Source organism: Kwoniella dendrophila, chromosome 5 (genome assembly GCF_036810415.1).
Source record: "Kwoniella dendrophila CBS 6074 chromosome 5, complete sequence".
NCBI classification, from domain to species: domain Eukaryota; kingdom Fungi; phylum Basidiomycota; class Tremellomycetes; order Tremellales; family Cryptococcaceae; genus Kwoniella; species Kwoniella dendrophila.
The window spans coordinates 73,848-92,867 of NC_089480.1; the positions used below are offsets into that span (position 1 = coordinate 73,848).

General features: G+C 34.8%; 6 protein-coding genes across 6 annotated transcripts; 2 read left to right on the plus strand and 4 right to left on the minus strand.

Annotated features, from left to right (window-relative positions):
• Nucleotides 1–355: 355 nt before the first annotated feature.
• L201_003873 (uncharacterized protein) lies at nucleotides 356–2,540 on the minus strand (the record flags this gene model as incomplete). Its single annotated transcript, XM_066219624.1, has 7 exons — nucleotides 356–694; nucleotides 793–1,032; nucleotides 1,131–1,426; nucleotides 1,516–1,697; nucleotides 1,761–1,879; nucleotides 1,953–2,168; nucleotides 2,271–2,540. 7 exons carry the CDS (start codon nucleotides 2,538–2,540, stop codon nucleotides 356–358), a joined length of 1,662 nt encoding a protein of 553 aa, XP_066075721.1.
• A 1,980-nt stretch (nucleotides 2,541–4,520) lies between these two features.
• L201_003874 (uncharacterized protein) lies at nucleotides 4,521–6,498 on the minus strand (the record flags this gene model as incomplete). The annotated part of the gene is made up of 3 exons (XM_066219625.1): nucleotides 4,521–6,035; nucleotides 6,122–6,263; nucleotides 6,344–6,498. The coding sequence occupies 3 exons, from the start codon at nucleotides 6,496–6,498 to the stop codon at nucleotides 4,521–4,523; spliced, it is 1,812 nt and encodes a 603-aa protein (XP_066075722.1).
• Nucleotides 6,499–7,607: 1,109 nt separating this feature from the next.
• Nucleotides 7,608–9,835, plus strand: L201_003875 (uncharacterized protein; the record flags this gene model as incomplete). The annotated part of the gene is made up of 5 exons (XM_066219626.1): nucleotides 7,608–7,850; nucleotides 7,917–7,990; nucleotides 8,090–8,297; nucleotides 8,379–8,450; nucleotides 8,516–9,835. 5 exons carry the CDS (start codon nucleotides 7,608–7,610, stop codon nucleotides 9,833–9,835), a joined length of 1,917 nt encoding a protein of 638 aa, XP_066075723.1.
• Nucleotides 9,836–10,891: 1,056 nt separating this feature from the next.
• On the plus strand, nucleotides 10,892–13,697 carry L201_003876 (uncharacterized protein; the record flags this gene model as incomplete). Its single annotated transcript, XM_066219627.1, has 2 exons — nucleotides 10,892–11,387; nucleotides 11,473–13,697. 2 exons carry the CDS (start codon nucleotides 10,892–10,894, stop codon nucleotides 13,695–13,697), a joined length of 2,721 nt encoding a protein of 906 aa, XP_066075724.1.
• Nucleotides 13,698–14,130: 433 nt separating this feature from the next.
• L201_003877 (uncharacterized protein) lies at nucleotides 14,131–16,435 on the minus strand (the record flags this gene model as incomplete). Its single annotated transcript, XM_066219628.1, has 6 exons — nucleotides 14,131–14,162; nucleotides 14,339–15,253; nucleotides 15,422–15,531; nucleotides 15,671–15,722; nucleotides 15,868–16,025; nucleotides 16,329–16,435. The coding sequence occupies 6 exons, from the start codon at nucleotides 16,433–16,435 to the stop codon at nucleotides 14,131–14,133; spliced, it is 1,374 nt and encodes a 457-aa protein (XP_066075725.1).
• A 931-nt stretch (nucleotides 16,436–17,366) lies between these two features.
• Nucleotides 17,367–18,718, minus strand: L201_003878 (uncharacterized protein; the record flags this gene model as incomplete). The annotated part of the gene is made up of 5 exons (XM_066219629.1): nucleotides 17,367–17,968; nucleotides 18,088–18,200; nucleotides 18,259–18,310; nucleotides 18,384–18,541; nucleotides 18,615–18,718. The coding sequence occupies 5 exons, from the start codon at nucleotides 18,716–18,718 to the stop codon at nucleotides 17,367–17,369; spliced, it is 1,029 nt and encodes a 342-aa protein (XP_066075726.1).
• Between the last annotated feature and the right edge of the window lie 302 nt (nucleotides 18,719–19,020).

The window sequence follows — 19,020 nt, forward strand, 5'->3', positions numbered from 1 at the left end:
AGCGTCTATCCGAAGGTGGGGAAGGAATGTTAAGTGAGGTTTGTTGATAAGGAGATTAGCACTCATACAAAGTGAAAGGGTTCTTCTGTTAGTAGATAGCATGAGTAGTAACACCTAGCGAGAATTGGAAACTCTGTGCAGACCTATGAATGTCTTTTATTTAAAGCTGCATGAACGAAGTATGATGAGTTACCGTAGAATAAGTGAGCAATAAGCCAGCGATATTCGCGATACTGAATCAACACAACGTATGAAAATATATAAATGTCCTATGCAATGCACCGATCCGTCTTTCTCCTAACTTGTATGGAAGATATATCGTATCAATTACAAAGTAGTTGCCTTTGATTTTCCATTAAACAACTTTACCTTCTTCCTTCCTTCTTCTCAAAACTTTACCACCTCTATTTCCATTCAATCTACCTTCATCCATTGCAATTTCACCATTAACCAAAACGAATCTTATACCTTCAGCTTTTAATTTTGGATTTTCAAATGTCGCTTTATCTTTTATAGTTTCAGGATTAAATAAAACTAAATCTGCAAAAGAATCTTCTTGAATCAAACCTCTTGAAGGATAAATACCTAATCTTTTTGCTGGTCTAGAAGTTAAATGTGATATCATTTCATTCAAAGATAATAATTCTAATTCTCTAGAATAATGTCCCAAATATCGAGGAAATGTACCATATGCCTATAAGAAAAAAAAAGGGGTAGATCAATTTTCTGAGTCAACAAATCTTCTTCGTTGGACTTATAATTAGATCAGATAACATCAAATCGTGAACTCACCCTAGGATGTGTACCTTTACCATGTAAAATAGCATCACTTCCTGAACAATGAGTATGATGACACATTATTTGTCTAACATTTTCTTCATTTCCAATATGCATTAAACAACTTGTAGCTAATTTATCTTTAATTAGAATTTCAAAAAAAACTTGAATAGGTAATTTATTTTCTGCTTTAGCTACTTCTGATACTCTTCGACCGGAATAATGTTTAATTGAAGGATGATTTGCTGATCCAATCTTAAAAAGTTAAACGCAAAATGTCAAAAACATCAGTAATTCATACATTCAACGTAATTTCCCCATCGCCACAGTCTGATAAATAAACTACGACTCACCCCAATTTCATCCCAATTTGTAGGTATACCATGACCACCATCACACCCAGTAACTTCTACAGCAGTTCTAATTTTTTCTCTTGTAATCTCATCATTTAATCTTTTCAAAGTTTCTTCTGGACCACCTGAACTTGCCCAAGAAGGTAACAAAGCAGCTAAAGTTGTACATCCAGGTAAATATGGATAAGTATCTAAAGTTACATCTACACCTGATTCTCTCGCTGAATCAATCATTGATAATAATACAGGTGCTTTTCCTTTATTTTCTGAAAAATTCAATGTAGCATGTGTAAGATCTATCACACCAAATATATCGTCGATTAGGTCAAATCAGCTATACTTTCTTCTTTTTTTTGTCAGAGTTTTCAGCTCGAGCTGGACTCACGTATAGGACATCCAGTCATTCTTCCCAAACCTAACATTTCAGCATAACTTTCAATAGCTTTAAATCCATAACTTCGATGATGAGGTGCATAATATGCTCCAGGATATTCTTCAGCTAAAACTCTACATAAAGAACCAAGTTCAGATGTTGAAGCGTACATTCCTGGAGTATACGTTAAGCCACTATTGGAAACACATTGACATCAGTATACGTAAACAGTGATTTTTGATTGTAGTTGGACTTGCCTTGACATTCCTACGGCACCTTCATTCATAGCTTTTCTCAATTCTTCAGTTTGACTAGAGATTTCTTCTGGAGTTGCAATTTGATCCCAAGGTCCAACAGCTAGTAGTCTGAGATTTCCCTGATGACAGAAGATGAAGAAGTTAATTATCTTAATTGACATTATCAGAGATAACGTGAGATAGATAACTCACTTGGGGTACTAAATATGCAACATTAGTAGCGGTTTTATTCCTTTCTAAACAATCTAAATATTCTTTAACCGATTTCCATTCGAATAAACCTAATTCAGGATAATCTTCAGGTGAAGGATTACCATTCCATCCTGCTATTTGTTCTCTAATTGATTTTAATTGTTGTTGATTATGTATTGGTGAATATGATATACCATCTTGGCCTATAACTTCGGTCTAAAAAGGTTAATCATGTGGTATAGTCAGCTTTTTTTGTATGATGAGGGGGGGCAAGTCAAAGTATTTTCGGTTTCTTTTATCTAAACTCAAACAACTCACCGTACATCCTTGACTGATTTTAGCTTCATGATCAGGATTAGTTAATAAATATAAATCTGAATGTGCATGTAAATCAATAAAACCAGGTGATAATACCCAACCTTTAGATTCAATCTTTCTTATATCTTCTTTATCTTGTAAGAATGATTTATCACCTGGAGGTTTTGATATTGTTGTTATTTTTCCATTCGAAATTAATACATCTGCTTCGTATGGTTCTATTGTCGGATCACCTGAAACGATTGTTGGGGATAGGAATAATAAAGACATTTTGAAAAGTAAAGTTGATCAAGGTATATTCTGAAGAAAGGGTTGAGAAGAAGATTTGTTATATGTAGTAATTGTGTCGGTTCTTTCTTATAATATGTCGAATGAGATTCCACTTATATCACTTGGAAGTACTCTAAGACGTTTATTGTCTCCCCTAATTTCCTTCACAAGCTAAGCGATTACCATAAAAGTTTTTGTTTTTTATCCAAGATACGAAGACACTATGTATTATTTTTCCTTTATATAACACTTCTATTATCTCAAGATCTTCTAATCCGATAAATATCTAAATTCTTCTTTCGAGGCGAATATCCTTGTTTTACTTATTGATGTCTCTTGAATATAATCTCTATTGTTTTTTTACAATCGAAACGGAAACAACTTGTCCGAAAGATGTTTTGTTTATTCAGATCAACTAAGAAGGGTCCTTTCCAGGAGATAATCCTTGATGATCTCTTTATGATGATTGATGCAAAAGTATAAATGCTAAGGATTACTGATTGAAGATGATAACTTTTTAGCCGATTGATTGAGCTCTGTAGTTTGGTGTCTTGAGCTAGACTAAGGTACGATTCTGTCAGATTGATGTGATGATTGATGTTGGCGTTGGTGATGTTGATGTTGTTGATGATGTTGATGGGGCACTAGGCGGACAGACGAAGATGTGATATCTGTTAAGAGTTCAAAGATTGACAACTCCTTTCAATTTGATGCTTGTGAAGGTATCAGAAGGCCTAGGTGATAGATTAGGAAGCTACCAAACAATGTATGACATGTTATGATTAGAAGAACCTAAAACTATTCACATATTTTAGCGAGAAAGGTCTTTGTCAAAAGTAAGAATGGTATTTCGCTACAATAATCATAATAACGTTGATAATATTCTATGATAATATCGGACCGAAGACGATATTCCGAGGGTTTCGGTCATTTCATATCTTGCTTACGCATTCGCATTCCTACAGTACTAATGTGTAGCTTAAGTATGATTTTACCCACTCTCTCTCTCTCTCTCTGTCTGAAATTTGTCGCTCTCGTTTGAGCATTTTCTGCTCTTTCATTAATCATATACACCTTTACCCCACTTTGATATTTGACACGGTTTATGGTTTCAGTATTTTCCGGCTAAAGGTAACCACCCCTCCTTTCAGGGTCAAAAGAAGAATACAGTTAAAATACAAGATAAGGAATAAAAACTACGTTACCCGATACCCGCTCCTTTCCGCTTTGTACCATCGCAATCTGGATATGGTAATTGTACTTGAACATTATCACTTGTCTTTACAATTAGCCAGCGCTCAAGTGGGGAGGAGGTATATTATGATAAAGTGGGGGCTTTGTTATTTAATTGTATTTATATGTAGTGAGCAATATAATCACTCTACAAATTAAAAGACTGCAAACCTGCGTTACGAAATCAAGATTACAGGGCGGAGATAACCGAGTCCATTCATTTCTAGCACAAATATATACAGTAAGAGTACATCGTCTTTGCGAGGTACGCTGTGACAGTTATATCATGAATGATATGCATGAGTAGTGTCCTCTAGAGTCGAAGACATATATATACCTCGTCTTTACAAGTATAACAAACCTTTATCATTCATCTCGACGATAAAGTATATTCTCATTGTGATCGGAAGATTTTACAGTCCCTCATACAAACGCACTAATGTACTGTACTACCCTGGCGTTATCGTTTCGCTCATATCATCATCACCATCAGAAATGATTTAGTTGGGAGCTAGCGTTTTCATCAAACATACCAGAACCTTATTACCCATCTTTGACGATCAGATTGATGGTAGTTTGTATGTTTGGCGACTTTAAAGGGAGGTTTATGTGCCTATGACCTCAATTTGATCTTTGCATATGATCTAGAAGATGATACTTTTATTTTATCTTGTTTTCATGTTGGAATAATTATAAGAACGGAGGTAGAGATCCCAACACAACCAAATCATTTGTCCATACAATTAATTACTTTGTCCAACTATCAACATGTCTACTAGCGGCTCTACCACCGAAATTTGAAGAAGAATTAATACCTAAACCACCCATATTACCCATTCCCATTCCCATTCCCATTCCCATTCCAACGTTACCCGATGGTGTATAATTAATATTCAAACCCAAATTACTACTACTAGATATATCATTTTGATTTTGACCTTGAAGTTGATTACGATCTTTTCTAAATTCATGTAAAGTATATATTTTTCCAGCGAAATTTTTTGTATTTTGAGAATCTAAATAATCATTTAATTGAATAATTGATTTTATACCAAATGATGGTTCTTTTGAAGTAGATAATGAATTTACTAATTCTGGGGAGATTATAGATAATATTTCTGATTGTGTTGCTGAATGTATCAATGATGATGATGAATAATAACTTTTGTTCAGATTATTAGAATCATTATAATTAATTTGATTGATTGAATTTGATAATCTTTCAAATCTTCTTTTATCTTCATCTTTCTCTAGCTGTATATTGTCTCGCTGCGTCAAGTCAGGAACTAAATACCCTGATGTTCCGAACACTTTACGTAGGGGATCATCTTCATTTAATTGATCTACATACTTTCTAGCCATTTCATCACAGATACTTCTCGTAGATTGTCCATTTATAATTTCACTCCTCAATAAAACTAGATTCCGAACAACTTCCTGTGAATGTGAAAAAGGTATTTGCAATTCCCTTTTACTCCCTCCTACAACTATTGCGTTTACTATCAATCTAGGTAATTTGCTTGATAAGTAGTCATTTAATATGGTCGATTCGAAAGGTCGATTAAGTATATCAAGTATTCTTTCCATACATCTCCTGGAATTATCATCATCATTGCTATTGAATTTGATATGATTTTCAGATAATTCAATCAATTTGATTAAATTGCTTTTTTCTTCACCTTTTTCAATATTCAATAATTCATCTTCTTCAACATCTTGTAAGACTAATAATGGACCTAAACCTAATGATAAATTCTTCCATGCTGCTGTATGTTTTTCAGAAGATGAAGCTTGAACTAAACATTTCAAAGGATATTCTTGTGGTAGATAAGGTGATATAGAAGGATGTAAGGCGTATTGTGAATTTGATAAGATTTTTTCACGTAATGATAAAGGTTGTTTCATGATATATTCTAATGCAGATTTGTGTTGTATAATCAGATTAAAAATTGGCTGTACTTGATCAAGTAGTAATAAACATTCCATAGCTCGATTTGAGATTTGTTTAGGTGTTGAATCATCAAGTAGATCTAATAAAGAAGAAGGTGATTCACCACTCCATCTATATAACCATTCAAAATTCTCTTTTTCGTCCTCCTTTCCATTGTCATTGGATATACCATCTGATATATTATCTATGATTATTCTGGAATCCACCTCTTCGACGTTGTTTTCACTGTCAAGTTGTTCTCCATAATAACCATATACAGATAAAGTTAATTTCTTTGCTGGTGAATAAAGCATCAACATCCGAGTAGTCACCTGAATGAATTCAAAAGATATGACTATCAGAATGAATGTATATTACAGGGACACAACGGAGTGACTCAAAAGGTCATCTCACTTACACCTATAGGCATATTGATAGGATAATTCAAAGGATTTTCAGAAGGTATTACATTTATAATAGTTGAAGCTAAAGCATTTACGGGATTTGATGGATTAACATTTAAGAGTAATCTACCTGACCATTTTAAAGGGTATGTTGTACTGTAATATACACAACTTAGTATAGGATGTAGGTATATCACTATAACAATACGATCGTTTAATCATAATGGAAGACTCACCCTATTCCATTCAACCCCTTAACTCCTTCAGGTATAATCTGAACATCACTAATTCTTACAGATTCATTAAACCTGATTACTAAAAGGTTTTCATCATCATCATTTGTCGGATAAAGTGTTAGGTTGATCGTATGATATAGTAATGAAGGTACCATGTTATTTTGCGAATCACTCCTTAAGAGATATTGTGTTATATCCTTATGAAAACCATCGAATTGGTTACCATGTGTATAAAGATTTGGTGGGTTGATGATACTCCCGCTTGAACAAAGTTAGGAAAAAAACAGAGTTCAGTATGTTTATGATAAGACTGATGAAGTTATTATAGGATAAGGAGTCTATATGAAATGTTATATCCCATAATCATAATCATAATCAAATGTACAGACAATTTTTGGACGTTTCAGCTTCACCAACATGCAAGTACTAACAGCATCATATCATGCTTCTGCGGACATCGCCGACGCGTATGAAACATGCCTACATGCCTGGATTTGCTTCCGAGCGATCATGGCAAATGATAAGGAATGTGTTTGGTGTTTTACATTTATCTCTTTATCTACTCCAATTCATCTTACTCCTTCTATATTGGATGATCAAATCAGGCTGGGATCATCCAGCATCAGAAGGTGATCATCTTGATCGTGTACATCTTACTGGGAAGTTGTGCGAATAATGACAATGCTCACTCGCAAAACTACGCCAGATATTCGAATGATGAATCCAGCACATCGCTCAGACCTCCCTCCAGTATCTTGACAACCATTGTGTTCCTGTTCCTATTCAACAGCCTGTTCAATCACGTTTCACGTATGTCATATCAGGATCATTCAAACCCGTTAAGGTAAGGTATAGCAAGGTTCCAGAATTAACGGAAAATATCGCTTCAAAGCTTGGCAACGATGAACATAACAGGGTGAGATGTGTCTCTTGGTTTCCATCTGTGCTTCATGCTGTGTAGAGAAACACAGTATAGTGAGAGATCTTTCCAGCTATACCTCTCGGCTGTAATGATTCTACTTCAACTCACCATCCAGCTGTTGATCAGCTTATCATACTGTCTGTCAAATCCTTACATTTATCTTACTTGTACATAGCATCCTTTCCACTGACATTGATTGTCATAACGGGCATATTTATATTCCCTTTGTTCTAGTTTTTTCTGCTTGGTATTATGCCTTCCTCTACTTGCAACTTATAAATCCCGAATATAAAATACAAACACTTGTCCTTGAAATCAACAATAACTCAAACGTCGTCAAATATGTCATTAAAATTGGAATTAACAATATGGTCAAAAGCAATCAAACATTATGAGACAAAAGAATATTTGGAAGCTTTAGAAGAATTTTCAAAAATTTCAGAAACATCAAAGATTAATTGGAATATAGGTATTATATTAGCTACTTTAGGTAAACATAAAGAAGCTATAAACAATTTCAAAAAATCATATCAATTAGATCCCTTTTTCGCTTTGGCATATCATCAAGCTGGTGTTAGTCGTTTTGTAAGTGACTTCGTCTTATCTCGTGGTTCAATGGTTTCATGAATTGATTATAGATTATTATTACAGATGTTAGGTGATTATGTTTCAGCGTTAAGAGATTTCAGAGATGCTTTAAATTATATGAGAGGGAATCAAACTATGTGAGTAGAAACGATCATTGGAAACCTTGACTTCCGTCCTACAATTCCTACCTTTCTTAACCTGAATTAACCAACATCTACCCCTTGACTTTTAACTAGTAATTATGAACAATTAGGACTTGACTTTAGGTTATACTCATGTGAAGTATTATTCAATTGTGGTTTATGCAAGATATATATGGGACAAATCGATGAAGGTTTAGCAGAATTGAAAGAAGCTGCAAATCAACAAATGATTAAAGAACATGATGTTATTCGTGATGCTATAAATGATCAAGGAAGGGATTATAATGTTTTTTCTGTTCCTGTAAGTATGTCCGAAACCCCCTTTTTTGCTTCCTGTAGCGAGAATACACTAAATATGTTTGTTATTGATTGAGCATTGTAGGTCGGTATAATATTCAAACCGTCACCCAAGAAATTGAATAATTTAGCTAGTAGAGATTATATGGGTAAAGCTGTAAGCTATACGTGTGATAAACAATCAAAGGAATGTTACTGCTTACATTTCGCATATTTTGTTAGATACTTGTAGCAGCCACAGATGCGAATGACGCATACACTACATTTACAGGTATAACAAGATTACAACGTGGTCACACACCTACTGGAACACCTTTACAAGCTGGACATCCAATATCAAGATCAGCCTCGATAACTAACAGACACAGTAGAAGTAATACAGTTGGCGTATCAGATATATCAGGTGGTAATATCGTTCGTCCCAATTTGAATAGATCAATGACTTCAGCCGGACCCGGATCAGGAGGTAGACCTTTGATTAGAGTAGCAACCAATATTGGATCACCATCATATAATCAACCTTTATCAGCACCTGTAAATCAATCGACATGTAAAATACCTGCATTCTCACCAATGTTAAGATCAGCTAGTATAAGAAAACAAGATATATCATCACCTTTACAATCTTCACTTGTTACGCCTCAATATAATCGATTAAATAATTTTAGTAATAGTAATAATAATATCGCTATTCAACCTGTAACTGAGATTGATATTCATGATGACTATTATCATCAGACCTCAAAAGGGATTCAAGAAGAGGATGAAAATGAAGAAGAGATGAATGGAAATGGTTCAGATTTATTGGTAGTGCAGCAAGATCGGGAGTCGCTGTCGAAAGCACAACCACCACTGCAACCTATTGAAGAGACCAAACGAGTTGACGATTGGTCAAGTAAAACACCTTCTGGATCTAGCCCTACACCTAGTCCGAATCCACCTGTTAGAAAAATAGAAAGCCCTTCTATGAAAATTCGTCAAGAGATACTCAATAGTAAGATGAATATGAAAAATAACATACTCGAACAAGGAAAGAAGGATATATCTTCACATTCACCTCAACAATCAACATCATCATCTTCTATCGTCTTTGATGGGAAATCACTACTAAGTGCATCAGGTGGAAGCAACGCTGGATTAAGTTCAAGTAGGACAGTATCGGAAATCACCAACGATACTAAACAATCTGATCTCAGTTATGATCATCATCATACCCATCATCACCGTTTTGGAAGTGAAACAGCAAATAATTTTGGTGAAATGACAAAAATTCGAGTTAAAATAAATTACAATTCACATAAAAGAGGAATGTCAATTTTACCTGATCAAACTCATTCATCATTCATCGATCAGCTTAAAAACAAATTTGTTAGTGAATTAGGAAGTATTGAAAGAGATGTAAAAGTTAAATTCAAAGATGAAGATGGAGATTATTTAACAATGATAGATGAATCTGATTTTGAAGCTGCAATTGATGTAGCTAAATTGTCAAGTCTTACTACAGGTAGAAATGAAGGTAAATTAGAGATTTGGGTTAACTGAATTTGTATCCTATTTTGGGGGGTTCCATTATACACATTTGCATATTCTTGTGGAAATGGGATCACTTATCGCTTGTATATATTGAGTATATACAGGTAACATACAGATATAGAGATTCATAGGGATATCCGCTTTTTCCTGCTTGATTTGTCCGCTTTCGAGGAGTAGAAAGTCAAAAGTGAGAATCTTCATATTCGCTTGTTAGCACTAGCACTAGTCTACTATCACTTCAATGACGAGGAGTTGATTACGATAAAAGTACTTTTCTTTTTACCTTTCCGGATCGGCATAACCTTGTAAAGTACAGTGATTTCATGATTGATCGTACCTTGGAACAAAATAAGCGTCATAAGGTGTAATTTTAAGTAAATATGCAATATTCTCGAACCCATCCAAGCGGGGTAAGCGGGGAACAGGGGAATAAAATCTGCTAAAACAATTTAATCCTCTGGTTTGATGCCTTGTTTGTTATGTGTCATGTGTTACGGTTTGCTGGAATTATACCACAAGCAGGAAGCCGGTTAACCTTGGGCAAAAGCATCAAATGATCAAATGATCAAGAACAGATCTACCTTACCTTGTACTACCTACTCGTATTGACGTCAATATATCATAATCTGACACGTTTTACCTTTGTTCTCATCGTTTATTTCATACACACTACTACTACTCCTCCTTGCATCGCAAAGCATCATTATTACCGCATTCTTTCCTTTTCCTTGCTCGTAACACATGTTTTTAGCCTGTTTGGGACAAAATCAAAGCAAGCGATTCCAGCAGAATGGCGTACTTGTTTACTTTGATTAACCGGAACATATGTAGATCGAAATCAGATAAATAATCAAATCGATCGGTACTCGTACACATTCCTGTAAAAGGCGAAAATGTAAAATGTAATGTTTACTCTAAAAAGGTGTAGGTTACGTCTATGCAGGTGTATAAGTCTGATAATATGTTGAATAACCTTTATCATTATATGTATTTTATATCCAATTAACATTCAGTCGAGTTGACTAAACCACATTGATAGTCAGCAGAATTATCACTGCAACAACAATGAACGCTTCTCGCACTAGTACACTCACATCAATCGAAGGTATGGTGCATCGCACGATATCATCATCATCAAATTCATTATGGATGATGAAAGATACATTTCATAAGATTGAAAATTGGACATCACATTATCATGCTATAGCTATTTTAATTATAATATCAACTATAGTAGGTATAACACGTATAATAAGAGAAACCAATCGTGGTAGATTAACTTCAAGACAAATTGAAAAACAATCAAATCATAGAATTGAACAATCGCCAAGACGTCAAGAAACTAAACTCGATGCTTCTCAAGTGATTTCAGAAAAACCTAATTCAATTCCATCTCCAACTACTCAGAGTCGCAATGTAAAACATAAACAGAATGATCTTTATTTATCTGCTTTCCCAGATTTGACTAAAGAAGTTAATGTCACAGATGAAAAGATAAAATCTCGTATGATTAAAGATAAAGAATTATATTGGAAGTTACAGAATCTAGAAGATCATCTAGGTAGGTTTTTCATTTTGTATATTATCTGTTAGATATCGAATATCAACAACGATATAAAGCTGACCTTTGACTTCCATTTCGCTAGACGTTATCGATGAAGCTCGAGAAAGATTAGTTGAATTGTTTAATCAAGTATTATATGAATCTTTAAACGATCCTACAGATACAATACTCTCTTTACCTGAATACGAATCTGAATCTTTATGCAATTTTTTAGAAAATTCACATCGATCTTCAGCAAATCGTTATGAAGCATATTTAGATAGGCGTAAAAATGGTGGACCAAGAGAAATGTTTCCATCGAAAGAATACGCTTTAGAATGGTTGAGGTTATCTGGAGTCGTAAAATATGTAGATGGAAGTTGGTTAGGTGGTATTCTAGGTATAGGTACAGGTAAAACTAAAGGATTAAATTCAAATGCAAATTCCATGAATCAGCGTAAAAGTGGCGAAAACAGTTGTAAATTAGAAAGAAATGTAAGTAAAATGGCATGGCAAGTAATTTCAGAAGAATTCGGTGATGGTGATTTAGAAAAGAATCATATTTATTTATATGAAAAGTTATTAAACGAAATGAAACTTGGTAAATTAGAAACTTTAAAAGATGGAAATGTAAAATCAAGTTCTGGAGATAAAAAAGGATTTGATGGATTACTAGAAGAAGAACAAGGTATACCGAAATGTTGGGAAGCTGCTATAGCACAACAATGTATTGGATTATTATCATCTACAAATGAATTTTTTCCTGAAGCTTTAGGATTTAATATGTCTTACGAATCATTACCATATCATTTATTAGTAACGACGAAAGAATTAAAAGAATTAAAATTGAATAATTATTATTTTCAAATTCATGTTACGATTGATAATTCTGATTCTGGACATTCAGCAATGGCTAGATTAGCTGTTGAACATTATTTAAAAGGTATTTTGGAAAGAGATGGTTTTGAAAAAATGCAACAAATATGGAAAAGAATTCAATTAGGTTATTTATTAGCTGAAGGTTTACCTACAACACCAAGTTCACCGATTGAGTTTGAAAAGAATAATAATAATAACGTGTATCAACCAAAAGATTTATCGTTAGATGTAACAAATAAACCAGCTACTTTATCAGAATCAAAAATGATTGAAATTATAATGAAAAAATCTAAATCAGCATCAAAAATGCATTGTCCATGTAATAAAATGAAAATTGGTCAATTTAATCTAGAAGAATGGTTAAATCCTTTAACTATAACAAAAGATAAAACTTTAACTTTTTTAAGATTATTATCATTGAAAAAACCTTTTGTTATACCTGGAAATCCAGAAAAATCTTTATTTATAAAAGATTTAAATTGGAATGGTAAAATGTTTGGTGCTTTTACGAAATCTGAAACTGATCAAGTTAAACAATGGATCATTTCTTTGAATCCTAAATACCTAGGAGGAAAAGAAATTACAAATGGTACTTATGAGAGATTTATTGGTCATTCACCTTTCTCAAGAACAAGGAATATTGATAATAATGATAAAAGTACTTCTTTAACGCCACTTGAAAAACGAGCTATGGATTTATGGAAAGTATATGATGATGATTTACCACCTTTACCTATATTATCCATTGATCAATCGATATCACCTGAACAATTGGTTAATAAACAACCTACTCAGCATAAAATCGATTTCCAAACAATACGTTCAATATGGTATACATCCACTTCATTATTCGAAAATTTCCAATTACAAACATCAAAATTTGCTTGTTTAGATTCAATGTTCACTTTAAGGATATTAAGAATTCAATTAGGATTTTCAGAATTACATTTACCCAATGATATTTGTAATGGTATTGAAGATGTTGAAAAGAATGCATTGGAACAGATTGTGGGATTATGGGAATTAGGTGAAAAATTAGATCGTTGTTCCTCTTCTTCTTCTTCAACATCTTCTTCTTCGGTTAACTTGATTGATTTATCTAAAAGTATACGATCAGAAGGGCAAAGAAAATTGAACGATTTTTGTTCAAGATTATTGGATTTACGTTTAAAACCATATACCAATTCATCAAAGATTTTTGGAGTTTATTTATCAATTTGTCAAAATATCTATATGAATCAATCACTCGTTGATCTCTTTATTAACCAAGAACAAGAAGATTATCGTAATATCCTTGAAAGAATTAATCAAGAACAAATTAAAATTATATCAGAATATATCAATCATTTAAGAAAGACTCGAACAGATCAACAACAATGGGAACAAGATTTCTTACAAGGTTATTATTGGGTTGAATCTGAATTATCTTCTATCTTATCTTCATCGTAAATCCGCTTTTTATTTTTTGTTTCCTGAATGATTCCAACTGTATTTTTATAGTTCAAAAGAGAAAGAACTCGATATGTATGTAGCTTATAGTTTTCAATATTCCAATAATACACATCAATGCATTTTCTCCTTTCCGTTCGAACACTCTATACAGTACATCGTCACGTTCGACTGGAGATATCCGGTGATCCATCATACATTGCTTCTTATGTTTAATAGTATTCACCTCAGGTAAATGCATAATGGATTATTGTACTGTACTTAGGGTACCTATTTGAACTTAAAATATGGGTATATGAATGAACTACAACTTTGAGAGTAAGGTGGATGGCTTCTAAATCGATGAAATCAATTACTGTACGACTGATAATCTATATCTTTTGCACAGTAGTGATCTTATTGTAAATGTACTGTATGAGGTTGTATCGACGGATTATTGTGAACAAGTTCCAGCAGGGATCCAACCTATACGATTGAGAAGGAAGAATATTACGTATCAAAAATCAGTCAACCAACTTAAGACTCTGTACTACTGTAATCCATGTAGGTCTGTCTTTATATATGTAAATCATGATGTGATGAATGTGTGATTGAGATTTTCAAGTATGTTAATGTAGTAGGATGAATGTAATCAAACTTACCGATTTTCTGTGAACCAGATTCGAAATAACTACAAATCCTGTTTTGACCACTTTCACATTTAGGTTGACCTAATTTACAATCTGCTTCTTGAGCACCAGTGATTTGAGTTCCACGATGTGTTTGGATATTCGCCACGGGAGTTACAGGTACAGAAGGACTAGCTAAAGCATTTACACCCGGTAATGATGCACTCGTACCAGCACCAGCACCAGCACTAGCGCCAACAGCTGCAGTTGCAGAGATCCCTGCACCGATAGGAACTGATGGCGCTTTACCTGCTGGGACATACGTTGAATCGCCTGCTGCTGGAGATGAAGCTGCTGATCCACCTGCTACGGCTGACGCTACTGCTGTTGGGGAAGTTGCTGCTGTGTCGTATCCAGCTGGACTAGCTTGGGTTCCAGCTACGCCGACAGGGGATGAGATGCCTGGCAAAGCTGTTGATGGAGTTGGGATACCTTGATTAGGAGTTGAAGCACCTGCGACAGGTCCACTACCAGAGGCCTGAGAGCCTGGAGCTGAAGCTGGATATCCTCCATTATTAACATCGGCAACACCAGTTCCAGCCGCAGGTGAGGATAACGAAGTGCTGCCATATGAACCACTACTACTAGTAGTGGTAAGACCTGGAACTACAGCTGTATTTGTAGATCCACCTACTTGACTAGAACCAGAACCAGAACCAGAACCACCTTTAGAATAAGCAGGTGGGACGCCCATTGTAGTGGTTACAGAAGGTATAGGATCAGTATATTGACCTGAACCATTATCTTTTTCTGTAGGATTTTCATTAACTTGACCGCCTTCCGCTAATTTCCAATGATATTGATTTGTAACTTCAACTTTTAATCCTTTTGCATTATCACATGGTATACCAGATGATGTTTGATCTTGTAATCCGATTAAAGCTTCGGCTGTCAAGTTAAATGAAAAAAAAAAAAAAATCATTTTATCAGTTTGAATTCTTAATCAGAATGTTAATACAACTGTGTAATATACTTGTATTGAAGTACAATACAGTACGATTGCAGTAATTTGTAGTTAAAAGAATTTGAATGAATGAATGAATGAATTTTACTCACCACTAAAATCAATTTTCTTTTCTGTAGCACAATTTCCACATCCATCCCAAATGTAAAAAGGTCCAGAATCAAGTACATATGGTTCTCCATTTTGTTTGTAAACATTTACACTGACAGACGGAAGGAAGGAAGGAGGAGTGAATAAATATCATACATATATCAGTCAACGGAATATACCATATGCAAACGAAATGAATTCTGAAGATGAGATGGATTGAAATGCCGCAAAGAACAAAAAGAGAGACTTACATTCTTCCACACCAATTCACTAAATCATTATCAACCAATAAGAAATTCATAGCTACCACATGTAAAGTCATTCATTAGCACAATTCAGCATGAGTTAATGAAATAAATTGAATCATGTCAATCGTCATACATATGCTATATGTCAATAATAACTGAATAATGATCTGAAATATCAAGTAAAGTATGAAAAGACTCACCGACAGGTGTACCTTTACCTATTTCACTTAAACTTTTACCTCTTACATATTCACAAATTGGTGGAGCAGCATTAGGACCTGTCATTCCAGTAGTTTGACTCCATTTTGGATCACCAAAGTTTTTTCCACATTCAGGAGAATCGTTAATATCATAATATCTATATATATATATATATATATATACGGTATTAAATCGATATAATTTAAAAAACAAACAAATCAGCATGTTGTACTGTACGTTGTACTGTAAGGTACACAATACGAGTAAAGTAGAAAATTATCAAATGTTATAAATAAAATAGAATAAAAAACCAACATAACTGCAAAAAAAAAATATCCATATCAAATTATTCAATTTCAAAAAAAAATGAATAAAAATGTGCGAATAAACAAGTCTGTTCCAAAGAAAAAAAGGATATTTGAGGAATTTCGACGAATTGCAATCAAGCTATTGGACTCACACGGTACCTGTAACGTCGTCCAATGTATAATAAGGTGTTTCAGCAGCTTTGATTATTGATAAACAAGTTATAAAACTGAAAAAAGTGGTAATTGCGGATATTTGCATCTTGCCTCAAGATATAGATAAGCAAGTCTCGTCAAGATCGATGAATGGTTAACGATGTATCAATGAGCGTGATTCGATTATTGGCTTGTGATGCGCTAAAAAGTCGAAATATAAGAAAGGAAATGACTGAATTGGTGTTATTAGGAAGGGGTTATGAAAGTCCAGCTTTCGATTCAAGGAGTACAACTAAGCACTAGATAGGAGAAAGTCGAAGGGGAAGACTACGATCAGACTATTATCACTTGTCAGCTTTTTATACTTGACGAATAAATTGACAATGGCTTACAATGTTTTTTAAGAGATATGTACGCCAAGTGTTCTATAGTCAAAGGACTGATCTAATCAAGGTCGATCAAACAAAAGAACCTCATCTGGACAAGTACTATCCGGTTATACATCCTTTGTTAATGAAATCAGCGCCAAAAGGATATTCTTCGATAATTGCAACCCCTTGTTCATCGTCTTGACAAGGTCTATTAGGAAAATCTAACAGCCAGGTGAATTATCTAAATGCTGATTAATCAGTAATCTCTGATACATCCTTTCTTTAACTAATCGAGAATCAAAGGATAAGCAGATTAACATGAAACGGTAAGGTAATATAATTGTTAGTCTCCTGATTTACCCGAACAATCCATCGCAGTCTACTGAAAAGAGTCTATCGATACATTCAAGTGTGACATACATTTGCGTCAAGCGGTACATCGTCCAGGCAAATTGAGCAGGAATTTTATCCAAATCCCACCTAAGATCGCGCACCGGTGCGTGAGTTCGACCTTCAAGGAAGAAGAAATGCTAAGATAGAACAGGGATAAAAGATGTAATCAATACAAGCGATACTGGCTTTTCGAGTATTATCGTATCTAGCATATGACAATGATCAATCTCTTACCCCTTTGGTATTGGGGTTGATATTACGCTTTTTACTCACTTAATGGAATTTATGGAGTCTTCTCTTTCTTCTTCTTCTACAAGTACTTCCTGGCGAAGTCGTATTGACTGAAGATTGAGAATCAGCAATAGCAGCAACTGAGCCACCAGTCGATACTGGTGAGGCTGAGGAGTGAGTACCTTGGGAAACATATTGACCTGAAGCATTTGAACCCGACACACCAGTAGATGAACTAGCATTTCCTGGTTGTACATCAGTAGGAGCAGAAGCTGAAGGTGAGGTGGCAGTTGGTGATGCCTGTCCAGCAGTTCCAGAAGCGGTACCAAAGGATACTACGGGAGAAGAGGCAGATGGTTGAGCAGTTTGAGCTGAAGTGATTGGGATAGGTACTGATGATGCTTGAGATCCATTATCGATCGATACGGGAGATGGTGCAATAGTACCTTCAGCAAGTGTGGATGGTTCACCGGTGGAAGTTGGAGCGGCATCAGATCCAGCTGATGATCCGTTTCCAACGCCAACGGCAGCACCACCTAAACCTTCAGAAGGATCGATAACATAGTTATCAAGCACATCGTATCGGTATCCAGTTGGGTTATTTCCACCACATGTACCACCATTCGCATCGACGAAGGCCTCGCCTATCAAAGGATGGAGCAGTAAAGAGTAAGCACCCATACGATGACAGTGATGGTAGTGGTAGGGTTAAATGTGATTGAAAGGTCATAAGGTGGACATAGTTTGCAATTTGGCAGCTCACCTGATACATCGAGGATGGCTCCTCCACCAGCACAGTTTTGACAACTATCCCAAATGTAGAATGGTCCTTCAGCCATAATTAATTCATTTCCATCTGGTCCATAAACTTTAACCCTGTATGACAAGTCAGTTTTGTCGTGCAATAACGATACGGTAAGAAGTATTGACTCACTCTCTTCCACACCATTGAGCAGGATCTGCCCAAACTTTATCTTGATCGAAGGCTAAAATGATAATGTGATTTCAGTCAGCATGTTTTGGTGTTCGAAGGAAGATATGTGACGTTGTTTGACTTACCAACAATTCTGTTTGTTCCAATTTGATTCAAACTCATACCTCGTTGCTGCTCACAGTAAGTGACACCGGCATTGATTCCGGATGAATCAGCCCATCCTTTTGGTACAGGATCTGTTGGACTATTACCACATCCTCCTTTATCACCGATGTCATAGTAGCTATGCAGATTTAGAGTGAGGATTAGCGATCGACTGTTGAGGAAACGGAAGATAGGACAGGATAGAAACTTACAAAGTTAATTTAGCATTTAGCTGTTGAAATAAAGCAGCTTCAACTACTGAAGGAGCGAACAGTATCAAAGATGATAAGACGGAAAGAGTTGTTTTGGTGAACATGTTGAGAAGTATAATTCAGATAGGTAAAGGATAGGTAGAGGAAGATATATTCAACCAGAGTCAATCTGATTGATAGATGATTTGAGCAGAAGTGGAAAAGAATGTAATGTAAAGAATGTGTAATTATCTATTGTAGTCAGTTTTTTTGTTATGGGTGTTGATAAGTTACTGAAGTTGGTCGTTGAATAAACGTTTTTCCTTTTCGGTGTGTCGTTGTTGCACGTTGATTATCGTTAATTGTGGAGTGTCGTTATTATTATTGTTGAAAAGATCTGATGATTGACCTGCAAAAGAGAAAAAGT